The sequence below is a fragment of the Bombina bombina genome, chromosome 3 (assembly GCF_027579735.1).
Source record: "Bombina bombina isolate aBomBom1 chromosome 3, aBomBom1.pri, whole genome shotgun sequence".
In the NCBI taxonomy this organism is placed as follows: domain Eukaryota; kingdom Metazoa; phylum Chordata; class Amphibia; order Anura; family Bombinatoridae; genus Bombina; species Bombina bombina.
In genome coordinates, this window is record NC_069501.1 from 1,187,287,795 (window position 1) to 1,187,300,022 (window position 12,228).

The window sequence follows — 12,228 nt, forward strand, 5'->3', positions numbered from 1 at the left end:
CAAATTTGATAACAGAAGTAAGACAGTTGTTTAAAAAAAATGTATCCAAACCATGAAAGTTCAATTTTGACTTTACTGTTCATCCTTTTAACGGGCCAACGCATTGTAAAATACATTAATTTAGTTAAAAATTAAATGCTCTAACAAAAAAAAAAAAAAAAAAAAAAAAAAGTGTTTGATTATTTCAATAGAATACTTATTTAAACGAAGGGGGGAAAATAGCATTTTTTTTTTTACTTCTCTAGGAATAGTAGATTTTTTTGCCTTTTAATAATCAGTTTTAGAAAAAATTAACAATCAACCTATTTTTCTCCTTGGCTTAGGCATTTTACCCGTCCGTCACTAAGCTAAATACTGGCTGGGAGATAGGATCCACTGAGACGTCAATAGAACAGTATAAAAGATATAAAAACCTCTAATAAAATGAACTTGCCAGCACTGCGGTAACTCAGATCTCCAAGGATTTTATCACCCAGTTTCCTTAGTTTCCAATGTTGCCGTATTCGAAGCAGTTCAGAATTAAAGTCTCTCTGACGTTTATTTTCTTGGTTTTCAGCCACAGATTTAGATAGTCTCTCTGCCCCTTTCATGAGAATCTGGGACGCTGCTGCGAGAGATTTCTTCTTCGAAACCAACATCAAACCATGCTGACTCTTTACACAAAAATCAAGAACACACATTTGTAATGATTCGTTAGATTAGGACTTTCATTGTTTACATACTGCAAAACAGATCTGCTTTAGTTAAGTAAATCATTATGAAAATCCTGTCTAAAAGATAAAAAGTGAAAAAACAAACCACATTCCACAACAGTGCAAAAATAAGTTTTTTTTTATTTAACCTTTTCCCGATGTTAGTCTGTTCCATGCCTTCCTAACTTTGCTGGGCTTTAGCGCCGTTAGGACGGTATGGAACGCCCTAACCGTTTGGCTGCACTGAAGCCAACGGCGCTTCCAGAATGGGATCCTGGTCTGGAGGGTGTGCCTAACGTCATAGGGACGCCCCCGACCCGATCCCATCATTGAAATCTTGCGATTGCATGATTTCAATTTGTTTACATCGGAACGTTATTCTGATGTAGACAAATTAGCCCGGTCAAAGGGTTAAAAGGAACGTAAAACACCATTTTTTTCTTTCATGGATCAGATAGAACATATTTTAAAAACGTTTCCAATGTACTTCTGTTATCAAAATTTCTTTGTTTTCTTGTTATCCTTTGTTGAAAAGCAGGAAGCTAAGTTCAGGAGTGTGCACGTGTCTGCAGCACTATATGGCAGCAGTTTTGCAACAACGTTAGACATTAGCAAGAGCACTAGAAGGCAGCACTATTTCTTATCATGTAGTGCTCCAGACGTGCACGCTACCTATCTAGATATCTCTTTAACAAAGAAGAACATGAGAACTAAGCAAATTTGATAATAGAAGTAAATTGGAAACATTTTTAAAATGATAAGTTCTATCTAAAACATGAAAGAAAAAATGTGGGTTTGATGTCCCTTTAATAGAGAATAATTAACTGGGGAAAAAAATTCTTTACAGTACACAAAGTCATGTGATTAATAAGAATCTTTTAAAAAACTTAAAGGGGCAGTAAGCATCTTGGAATTACAACACATTTCTGTTGTGTAGCTATATAATAACATATTAGACAAGTATACATGTTTTTTAAACCAATTAGCATCCTTTTTTACTGCAATTGTTTTTCAAGAACCACCCACCATTTGATTTACTTGGAGGAGCCAATCTGGGCTTTAGTTTGCAGATAGCAAGAATAGCCACTATCATGATGTTGGTATAGAGTACATTGTTTTGCCGTTGTTATCAGCCAATAAGGGAAATATGTACAGCAGGAATAGCCTTCATAAGTCAGCAGAGTGCTTTTCAAATTCTGAGAATTAGAACATCCACAATATCCAAAGCTAAATGATATGAAAAATAAATTATTGATGCATATTGCAAAGTGGTTTTGTTATTCACAACTAGTCTTTTTATATAAAAATCTCAAGGTGTTTTACTGCCCATTTAACTGAGCAAATATTCTTTGCACCTACATTTAAACACAGCACTTTGCTCAGACATAATATATTGTATTAATTTGTATTATCACTTATGAATAGATTCCACTGCCACATCTCTCAGTAGTTGTGGTGTTTGAATGAGGGTACATGGGGCATATGTGCATATGCTCAGTACACTGTAAAAGCTATCAATGAAACATAACTTTTGCTAGGGGAATTTTTACTAATACATGTATGCTGAAAAAATGCTTCTTTTCAAAGCTAAAATACATTCATGCACAAATTTGTTTCATACTATGTCCCTTTTATGGAAAATATGATTAAAGGAACATAACCATATACTAAATCACTTGAAAAGTGATGCAGCATAACTGTAAAAAGCCGACTAGAAAATATCCCCTGAACATCTCTATGTAAAAAAGGAAGATATTTTACCTCAAAATTTCTTCAGCTCACAATACTAAGTAATCTTTGAGCAGCTATCCTCACATGTTGAGAAGAAAAGAAAAGAAAGAAAAAAGAAAACAGCCAATGAGCTTCATCAGTGATTATGTCACACTTTGCTTTAATGTGACCTCATGAGATTTCACTGACATTTCTTAAAGGGACATTTAACACTGTGATGGCAATATAAAATGATAAACTGTATATATATATATATATATATATATATATAAAAACCTCTGCAATATACTTATTTATTTTGTCCCCTTTTCCTGTAAATCCGTTTTGAAACTATGAGCTTTTCAGTTCCTGTTAGAAATTGAAGTGCAGAACACTGTCATATTCCACACAGCCATTGGCTGCACACTCTAGTGACCTATTTATAACTGTCTCCAATCTGCAACAGCAGAGAAGGTAACCTAAGTTACAACATGGCAGCTCCCATTGTTTTATAGACGCTAAAACTTTACACTTATTTTGTCAATATTAAAACAACTAATGAAACTTTGAAAATACATCTACATTTAATTCACAGATTAATCTTTTCTTTGAAAGCATCATTGTATCTAGCATTGATTTAGTGTTTAAAGTCCCTTTAAGATTTCATAGTAAACTTCCTTATACTGCATAGGGAAATAACATGACTGTGCATGCCAGAAGCACGCTTACTAGCATGTCCTGGGACTAGCATCCTAATTGGCTGCTTAAAATCCCTTTACAATGGGATGTTACTACTGAGGAAGATTTGAAGTAAAGTATCTTCTTTTTTTACATAGAGATGTTCAGGTGATGTTAGGGGAACTTCTAGACAGCTTTTTATAGATTTGCTGCAACACTTGGGAATCATGTCCCTTTAATAAAGGTTCCCTCGCGTCCTCCTGTTCAATACACTGGCTGTGAAGGATTCAGACGGGAATGTGAACTGTTACATCGCTAACTTGAGCATACATCAGCTAATTAATCTTAAACATATTTGTCAAACCGTGAATGAAGTATGCTAGAACCCAAAATGCATAATATACTACAAGTAAAAAAAACAGAAGGGTTTTCAAATTCTGTAAATTTTATAAAAATGACTTATTCTTGCATGTTTTTAAATTTTACATAAGCATATGGGAAAATAATATTATTATTTAATATTTCATGCACTACTAAGACCATCTGTTTGTTCCCTTTACAATAAAATCAAACAAAAGAAAAATAATAATTAAAATTAAAACTGTGATACCTGTTTGGCGCCCAGTGAATCTTGTGACACAGGATCTAAAATCATGTGTCTCTTTTCTTTCACAATCATCAGAACATCATACAAAACACACATTTCAGTAAATGAACTTCTTAAATTGTTCCTCACAGAATCCCAGGGCCAGAGAGAAGGTTGGAATTTGACAAGACCTTAAAAAAACACAATACACAGATAAATTATAAGGTAAAAGTGAAAAGAAAAATTAATTTAAAAAAAAAAAATCCCATAAAAGATCACGAGTGAGGGATGAATGCACAGACATTTGAAGAATGGCAAAAAATATGGACGTAAATAATAATATATATATATATAACATAATTTATGTAAGAACTTACCTGATAAATTCATTTCTTTCATATTAGCAAGAGTCCATGAGCTAGTGACGTATGGGATATACATTCCTACCAGGAGGGGCAAAGTTTCCCAAACCTTAAAATGCCTATAAATACACCCCTCACCACACCCACAATTCAGTTTAACGAATAGCCAAGAAGTGGGGTGATAAGAAAAAAGTGTGAAAGCATATAAAATAAGGAATTGGAATAATTGTGCTTTATACAAAAAAATCATAACCACCACAAAAAAAGGGCGGGCCTCATGGACTCTTGCTAATATGAAAGAAATGAATTTATCAGGTAAGTTCTTACATAAATTATGTTTTCTTTCATGTAATTAGCAAGAGTCCATGAGCTAGTGACGTATGGGATAATGACTACCCAAGATGTGGATCTTTCCACACAAGAGTCACTAGAGAGGGAGGGATAAAATAAAGACAGCCAATTCCTGCTGAAAATAATCCACACCCAAAATAAAGTTTAATGAAAAAACATAAGCAGAAGATTCAAAGTGAAAACGCTGCCTGAAGTACTTTTCTACCAAAAACTGCTTCAGAAGAAGAAAATACAACAAAATGGTAGAATTTGGTAAAAGTATGCAAAGAGGACCAAGTTGCCGCTTTGCAAATATGATCAACCGAAGCTTCATTCCTAAACGCCCAGGAAGTAGAAACTGACCTAGTAGAATGAGCTGTAATCCTATGAGGCGGAGTCTTACCCGACTCAACATAGGCAAGATGAATTAAAGATTTCAACCAAGATGCCAAAGAAATGGCAGAAGTTTTCTGGCCTTTCTAAAACCGGAAAAGATAACAAATAAACTTGAAGTCTTTCGGAAAGACTTAGTAGCTTCAACATAATATTTCAAAGCTCTAATAACATCCAAAGAATGCAACGATTTCTCCTTAGAATTCTTAGGATTAAGACATAATGAAGGAACCACAATGTCTCTACTAATGTTGTTGGAATTCACAACTTAGGTAAAAATTCAAAAGAAGTTCGCAACACCGCCTTATCCTGATGAAAAATCAGAAAAGGAGACTCACAAGAAAGAGCAGATAATTCAGAAACTCTTCTGGCAGAAGAGATGGCCAAAAGGAACAAAACTTTCCAAGAAAGTAATTTAATATCCAATGAATGCATAGGTTCAAATGGAGGAGCTTGAAGAGCCCCCAGAACCAAATTCAAACTCCAAGGAGGAGAAATTGACTTAATGACAGGCTTTATACGAACCAAAGCTTGTACAAAACAATGAATATCAGGAAGAATAGCAATCTGTCTGTGAAAAAGAACAGAAAGAGCAGAGATTTGACCTTTCAAGGAACTTGCGGACAAACCCTTATCTAAACCATCCTGAAGAAACTGTAATATTCTCGGTATTCTAAAAGAATGCCAAGAAAAATGATGAGAAAGACACCAAGAAATATAGGTCTTCCAGACTCTATAATATATCTCTCTGGATACAGTTTTACGAGCCTGTAACATAGTATTAATCACAGAGTCAGAGAAACCTCTTTGACCAAGAATCAAGCGTTCAATCTCCATACCTTTAAATTTAAGGATTTCAGATCCTGATGGAAAAAAGGACCTTGAGACAAAAGGTCTGGTCTTAACGGAAGAGTCCACGGTTGGCAAGAGGCCATCCGGACAAGATCCGCATACCAAAACCTGTGAGGCCATGCCGGAGCTACCAGCAGAACAAACGAGCATTCCTTCAGAATCTTGGAGATTACTCTTGGAAGAAGAACTAGAGGCGGAAAGATATAGGCAGGATGATACTTCCAAGGAAGTGATAAAGCATCCACTGCCTCCGCCTGAGGATCCCGGGATCTGGACAGATACCTGGGAAGTTTCTTGTTTAGATGAGAAGCCATCAGATCTATTTCTGGAAGTTCCCACATTTGAACAATCTGAAGAAATACCTCTGGGTGAAGAGACCATTCGCCCGGATGCAACGTTTGGCGACTGAGATAATCCGCTTTCCAATTGTCCATACCTGGGATATGAACCGCAGAGATTAGACAGGAGCTGGATTCCACCCAAACCAAAATTCGAGATACTTCTTTCATAGCCAGAGGACTGTGAGTCCCTCCTTGATGATTGATGTATGCCACAGTTGTGACATTGTCTATCTGAAAACAAATGAACAACTCTCTCTTGAGAAGAGGCCAAGACTGAAGAGCTCTGAAAATTGCACGGAGTTCCAAAATATTGATCGGAAATCTCACCTCCTGAGATTCCCAAACCCCTTGTGCCGTCAGATACCCCCACACAGCTCCCCAACCTGTAAGACTTGCATCTGTTGAGATTATAGTCCAGGTCGGAAGAACAAAGAAGCCCCCTGAACTAAACGATGGTGATCTGTCCACCATGTCAGAGAGTGTTGTAAAATCGGTTTAAAGATATTAATTGAGATATCTTTGAGTAATCCCTGCACCATTGGGTCAGCATACAGAGCTGAAGAGGTCGCATGTGAAAACGAGCAAAGGAGATCGCATCTGATGTGGCAGTCCTAAGACCCAACATTTCCATGCATAAGGCTACCAAAGGGAATGATTGTGACTGAAGGTTTTGACAAGCTGATATCAATGTTAAACTTCTCTTGTCTGACAAGGACAGAGTCATAGACACTGAATTTATCTAGAAACCTAAAAAGGTTACCCTTGTCTGAGGAATCAATGAACTGAATGGTAAATTGATCCTCCAACCATGAAATTGAAGAAACAACACAAGTCGATTCGTATGAGATTCTTCGAAAATGAGAAGACTGAGCAAGTACCAAGATATCGTCCAAATAAGGAAATACCAAAACCCTATTCTCTGATTACAGAAAAAAGGGGCACCGAGAACCTTTGAAAAAAATTCTTGGAACTGAGGCTAGGCCAAACGGTAGAGCCACAAAACTGGTAATGCTTGTCTAAAAAGAGAATCTCAGACACTAAAAGTGATCTGGATGAATCGGAATATGCAGATACACATCCTGTAAATCTATTGTAGACATATAATGCCCTTGCTAAACAAAAGGCAGGATAGTCCTACAGTAACCATCTTGAATGTTGGTATCCTAACATAACGATTCAATAATGACAGATCCGGAACTGGTCTGAAGGAATTGACCTTCTTTGGTACAAATGAAGAGATAAAATAAAACCCCAGCCCCTGTTCCAGAACTGGAACTGGCATAAATACTCCAGCCAACTCTAGATCTGAAACACATTACAGAAATGCTGAGCCTTTGCTGTGTTAACTGGGACACGGGAAAGAAAAGAATCTCTTAGCAGGAGGCCTTAACTTGAAGCCAATTCTGTACCTTTCTGAAACAATGTTTCTGAAACCAGAGATTAAGAACGGAATTGATCCAAATTTCTTTGAAGAAAACGTAATCTGCCCCATACCAGCTGAGCTGGAATAAGGGCCACACCTTCATAGGTACTTAGGAGCTGGCTATAGGTTTCTATAAGGCTTGGATATATTCCAAACTGGAAATAGTTTCCAAACTGATACCGCTCCTGAGGATGAAGGATCAGGCTTTTGTTCCTTGTAAGGAAAGGAACTAAAATGATTATTTACCCTGGAAAGAAAGGGAAAGCAAAGATGACTTAGAAGACATGTCAGCATTCCAAGTTTAATCCATAAAGCTTCTCTAGCTAAAATAGCTAGAGACATATACCTGACATCAACTCTAATGATATCAAAAGATGGTATCACCAATAAAATTATTAGCATGTTATAGAATAATAATAATGCTATAAAATTATGATCTGTTACTTGTTGCTCTAAAGCTTCTAATCAAAAAGTTGAAGCTGCAGCAACATCCGCTAAAAATATAGCAGGTCTAAGAAGATTACCTGAACATAATTAAGCTTTTCTTAGAAAGGATTCAATTTTCCTATCTAAAGGATCCTTAAATGAAGTACTATCTGCCGTAGGAATAGTAGTACATTAGCAGGAGTAGAGATAGCCCCATAACCTTAGGGATTTTTGTCTCAAAAAACTCTAATCTGTCAGATGGCACAGGATATAATTTGCTTAAACGTCTAGAAGGAGTAAATAAATTACCCAAATTATTCCATTCCCTGGAAATTACTTCAGAAATAGCATCAGGGAGATAAAACACTTCTGGAATAACTACAGGAGATTTAAAAACCTTATTTAAACGTTTACATTTAGAATCAAGAGGACCAGAATCCTCTATTTCTAATGCAAATAACACTTCTTTAAGTAAAGAACGAATAAATTCCATCTTGAACAAATACAAAGATTTATCAGCATCAACCTCTGAGACAGAAACCTCTGAACCAGAAGAACCATTATCAGTATCAGAATGATGATGTTCATTTAAAAATTCATCTGAAAAAAGAGAAGTTTTAAAAGACTTTTATGTATACTAGAAGGAGAAATAACAGACATAGCCTTCTTAATGGATTTAAAAAATAAAATCTCTTATGTTATCAGGAACACTCTGAAAATTAGATGTTGACGGAACAGCAACAGGTAATGTAACAGTACTAAAGGAAATTTTATCTGCATTAATAAGTTTGACATGACATGCAATACAAATAACAGCTGGAGAAACAGATACCAAAAGTTTATAGCAGATACACTTAGCTTGGTAGCTCCAGCACTGTGCAGTGACTTTCCTGAAGTAACTTCTGACTCAGTTGCAACGTGGAACATCTTGCAATATGTAAAAGAAAAAAACAACATATAAAGCAAAATTGATCAAATTCCTTAAATGACAGTTTCAGGAATGGGAAAAAATGCCAAAGAACAAGCTTCTAGCAACCAGAAGCAATAAAAAATGAGACTTAAATAATGTGGAGACAAAAGTGACGCCCATATTTTTTCGCGCCAAATAAGACGCCCACATTATTTGGCGCCTAAATGCTTTTTGGCGCCAAAAATGACGCCACATCCGGAACGCCGACATTTTTGGCGCAAAATAACGTCAAAGAATGACGCAACTTCCGGCGACACGTATGACGCCGGAAACGGAAATAGAATTTTTGCGCCAAAAAAGTCCGCGCCAAGAATGACGCAATAAAATGAAGCATTTTCAGCCCCCGCGAGCCTAACAGCCCACAGGGAAAAAGTCAAATTTTAAGGTAAAAAATGTTAAATTAAAATGCATTATCCCAAATATGAAACTGACTGTCTGAAAAATAAGGAAAGTTGAACATTCTGAGTCAAGGCAAATAAATGTTTGAATACATATATTTAGAACTTTATAAACAAAGTGCCCAACCATAGCTAGGAGTGTCACAGAAAATAAGACTTACTTACCCCAGGACACTCATCTACATATAGCAGATAGCCAAACCAGTACTGAAACGAGAATCAGCAGAGGTAATGGTATATATAAGAGTATATCGTCGATCTGAAAAGGGAGGTAAGAGATGAATCTCTACGACCGAAAACAGAGAACCTATGAAATAGACCCCTTAGAAGGAGATCACTGCATTCAAATAGGCAATACTCTCCTCACATCCCTCTGACATTCACTGCACGCTGAGAGGAAAACCGGGCTCCAACTTGCTGCGGAGCGCATATCAACGTAGAATCTAGCACAAACTTACTTCACCACCTCCATCGGAGGCAAAGTTTGTAAAACTGAATTGTGGGTGTGGTGAGGGGTGTATTTATAGGCATTTTAAGGTTTGGGAAACTTTGCCCCTCCTGGTAGGAATGTATATCCCATACGTCACTAGCTCATGGACTCTTGCTAATTACATGAAAGAAATATATATATATATAGATGCAGATGTCACATTGATGAAGAAGTCACCTTGGATAGTGTCAGTCATGGAGTATTCACTCTGATCATTGTCACAGAAATGAAGTAGTCCCCAAGTTAGTGTTAAGGTTACGGCAGTGGAGTAGTTCTTCTGGTCAGTGTCACAGTGAGCTATCCCCCAAGTTATTATTACAGAAAAGGCACTGCTATTTCACACAGTGATGTAACTGCCCCCCTGAATACTGTCACAGTGATGGAGCTCTCCCCCTGATTAGTCACAGTAATGGAGCTGTCCCCCTGATTAGAGTCACAGTGATATAACTGCCCCCCGAGTAGTGTGACAGTGATGGAGCTCTCCCCCCCGAGTAGTGTCACAGCGATGTAACTGTCCCCACTGAGTAGTGTCAGTGATGTAACTGTCCCCCTGATTAGTGTCACAGTGATGGAGCTGTCCCCCCCGAGTAGCGTCACAGTGATGGAGCTGTCCCCCCGAGTAGCGTCACAGTGATGGAGCTGTCCCCCCGAGTAGCGTCACAGTGATGGAGCTGTCCCCCCGAGTAGTGTCACAGTGATGGAGCTGTCCCCCCGAGTAGTGTCACAGTGATGGAGCTGTCCCCCCGAGTATCGTCACAGTGATGGAGCTGTCCCCCCCGAGTAGCGTCACAGTGATGGAGCTGTCCCCCCGAGTAGCGTCACAGTGATGGAGCTGTCCCCCCGAGTAGCGTCACAGTGATGGAGCTGTCCCCCCGAGTAGCATCACGTGATGTAACTGCCCCCACCGAGTAGTGTCACAGTGATGGAGCTCGCCCCCTGAGCAGTGTCACAGCGATGTAACTGTCCCCACTGAGTAGTGTCCCAGTAATGGAGTTGTCCCCCTGATTAGAGTCCCAGTGATAGAGCTGTCCCCTTGATTAGTCACAGTGATGGAGCTGTCCCCCTGATTAGTGTCACAGTGATGTAACTGCCCCCCCCCTGAGTAATGTCACAGTTATGGAGCTCTCCCCTTGAGTAGTGTCACAGTGATGTAACTGTCCCCACTGATTAGTGTCACAGTGATGGAGCTGTCCCCCCGATTAGTGTCACAGTGATGGAGCTCTCCCCCCGAGTAGTGTCACAGTGATGGAGCTCTCCCCCCGAGTAGTGTCACAGTGATGCAACTGCCCCCACCGAGTAGTGTCACAGTGATGGAGCTGTCCTTCTGATTAGAGTCACAGTGATGGAGCTGTCCCCCTGATTAGAGTCACAGTGATGGAGCTGTCCCCCTGATTAGAGTCACAGTGATGGAGCTGTCCCCCTGATTAGAGTCACAGTGATGGAGCTGTCCTTCTGATTAGAGTCACAGTGATGGAGCTGTCCCCCTGATTAGAGTCACAGTGATGGAGCTGTCCCCCTGATTAGAGTCACAGTGATGGAGCTGTCCCCCTGATTAGAGTCACAGTGATGGAGCTGTCCCCCTGATTAGAGTCACAGTGATGGAGCTGTCCCCCTGATTAGAGTCACAGTGATGGAGCTGTCCCCCTGATTAGAGTCACAGTGATGGAGCTGTCCCCCTGATTAGAGTCACAGTGATGGAGCTGTCCCCCTGATTAGAGTCACAGTGATGGAGCTGTCCCCCTGATTAGAGTCACAGTGATGGAGCTGTCCCCCTGATTAGAGTCACAGTGATGGAGCTGTCCCCCTGATTAGAGTCACAGTGATGGAGCTGTCCCCCTGATTAGAGTCACAGTGATGGAGCTGTCCCCCTGATTAGAGTCACAGTGATGGAGCTGTCCCCCTGATTAGAGTCACAGTGATGGAGCTGTCCCCCTGATTAGAGTCACAGTGATGGAGCTGTCCCCCTGATTAGAGTCACAGTGATGGAGCTGTCCCCCTGATTAGAGTCACAGTGATGGAGCTGTCCCCCTGATTAGAGTCACAGTGATGGAGCTGTCCCCCTGATTAGAGTCACAGTGATGGAGCTGTCCCCCTGATTAGAGTCACAGTGATGGAGCTGTCCCCCTGATTAGAGTCACAGTGATGGAGCTGTCCCCCTGATTAGAGTCACAGTGATGGAGCTGTCCCCCTGATTAGAGTCACAGTGATGGAGCTGTCCCCCTGATTAGAGTCACAGTGATGGAGCTGTCCCCCTGATTAGAGTCACAGTGATGGAGCTGTCCCCCTGATTAGAGTCACAGTGATGGAGCTGTCCCCCTGATTAGAGTCACAGTGATGGAGCTGTCCCCCTGATTAGAGTCACAGTGATGGAGCTGTCCCCCTGATTAGAGTCACAGTGATGGAGCTGTCCCCCTGATTAGAGTCACAGTGATGGAGCTGTCCCCCTGATTAGAGTCACAGTGATGGAGCTGTCCCCCTGATTAGAGTCACAGTGATGGAGCTGTCCCCCTGATTAGAGTCACAGTGATGGAGCTGTCCCCCTGATTAGAGTCACAGTGATGGAGCTGTCCCCCTGAT

General features: G+C 39.8%; 1 protein-coding gene across 1 annotated transcript in view; it reads right to left on the minus strand.

Annotated features, from left to right (window-relative positions):
- Positions 1–12,228, minus strand: part of MED17 (mediator complex subunit 17) — a 140,602-nt gene that overhangs the window by 126,353 nt on the left and 2,021 nt on the right. The window contains exons 2-3 of the mRNA XM_053708620.1: positions 3,691–3,857; positions 434–653 (exon numbers count right to left, since the gene is read on the minus strand). Of these exons, the coding sequence (XP_053564595.1) occupies positions 434–653; positions 3,691–3,857 (387 nt within the window). The remainder of the gene's footprint in view (positions 1–433; positions 654–3,690; positions 3,858–12,228) is intronic.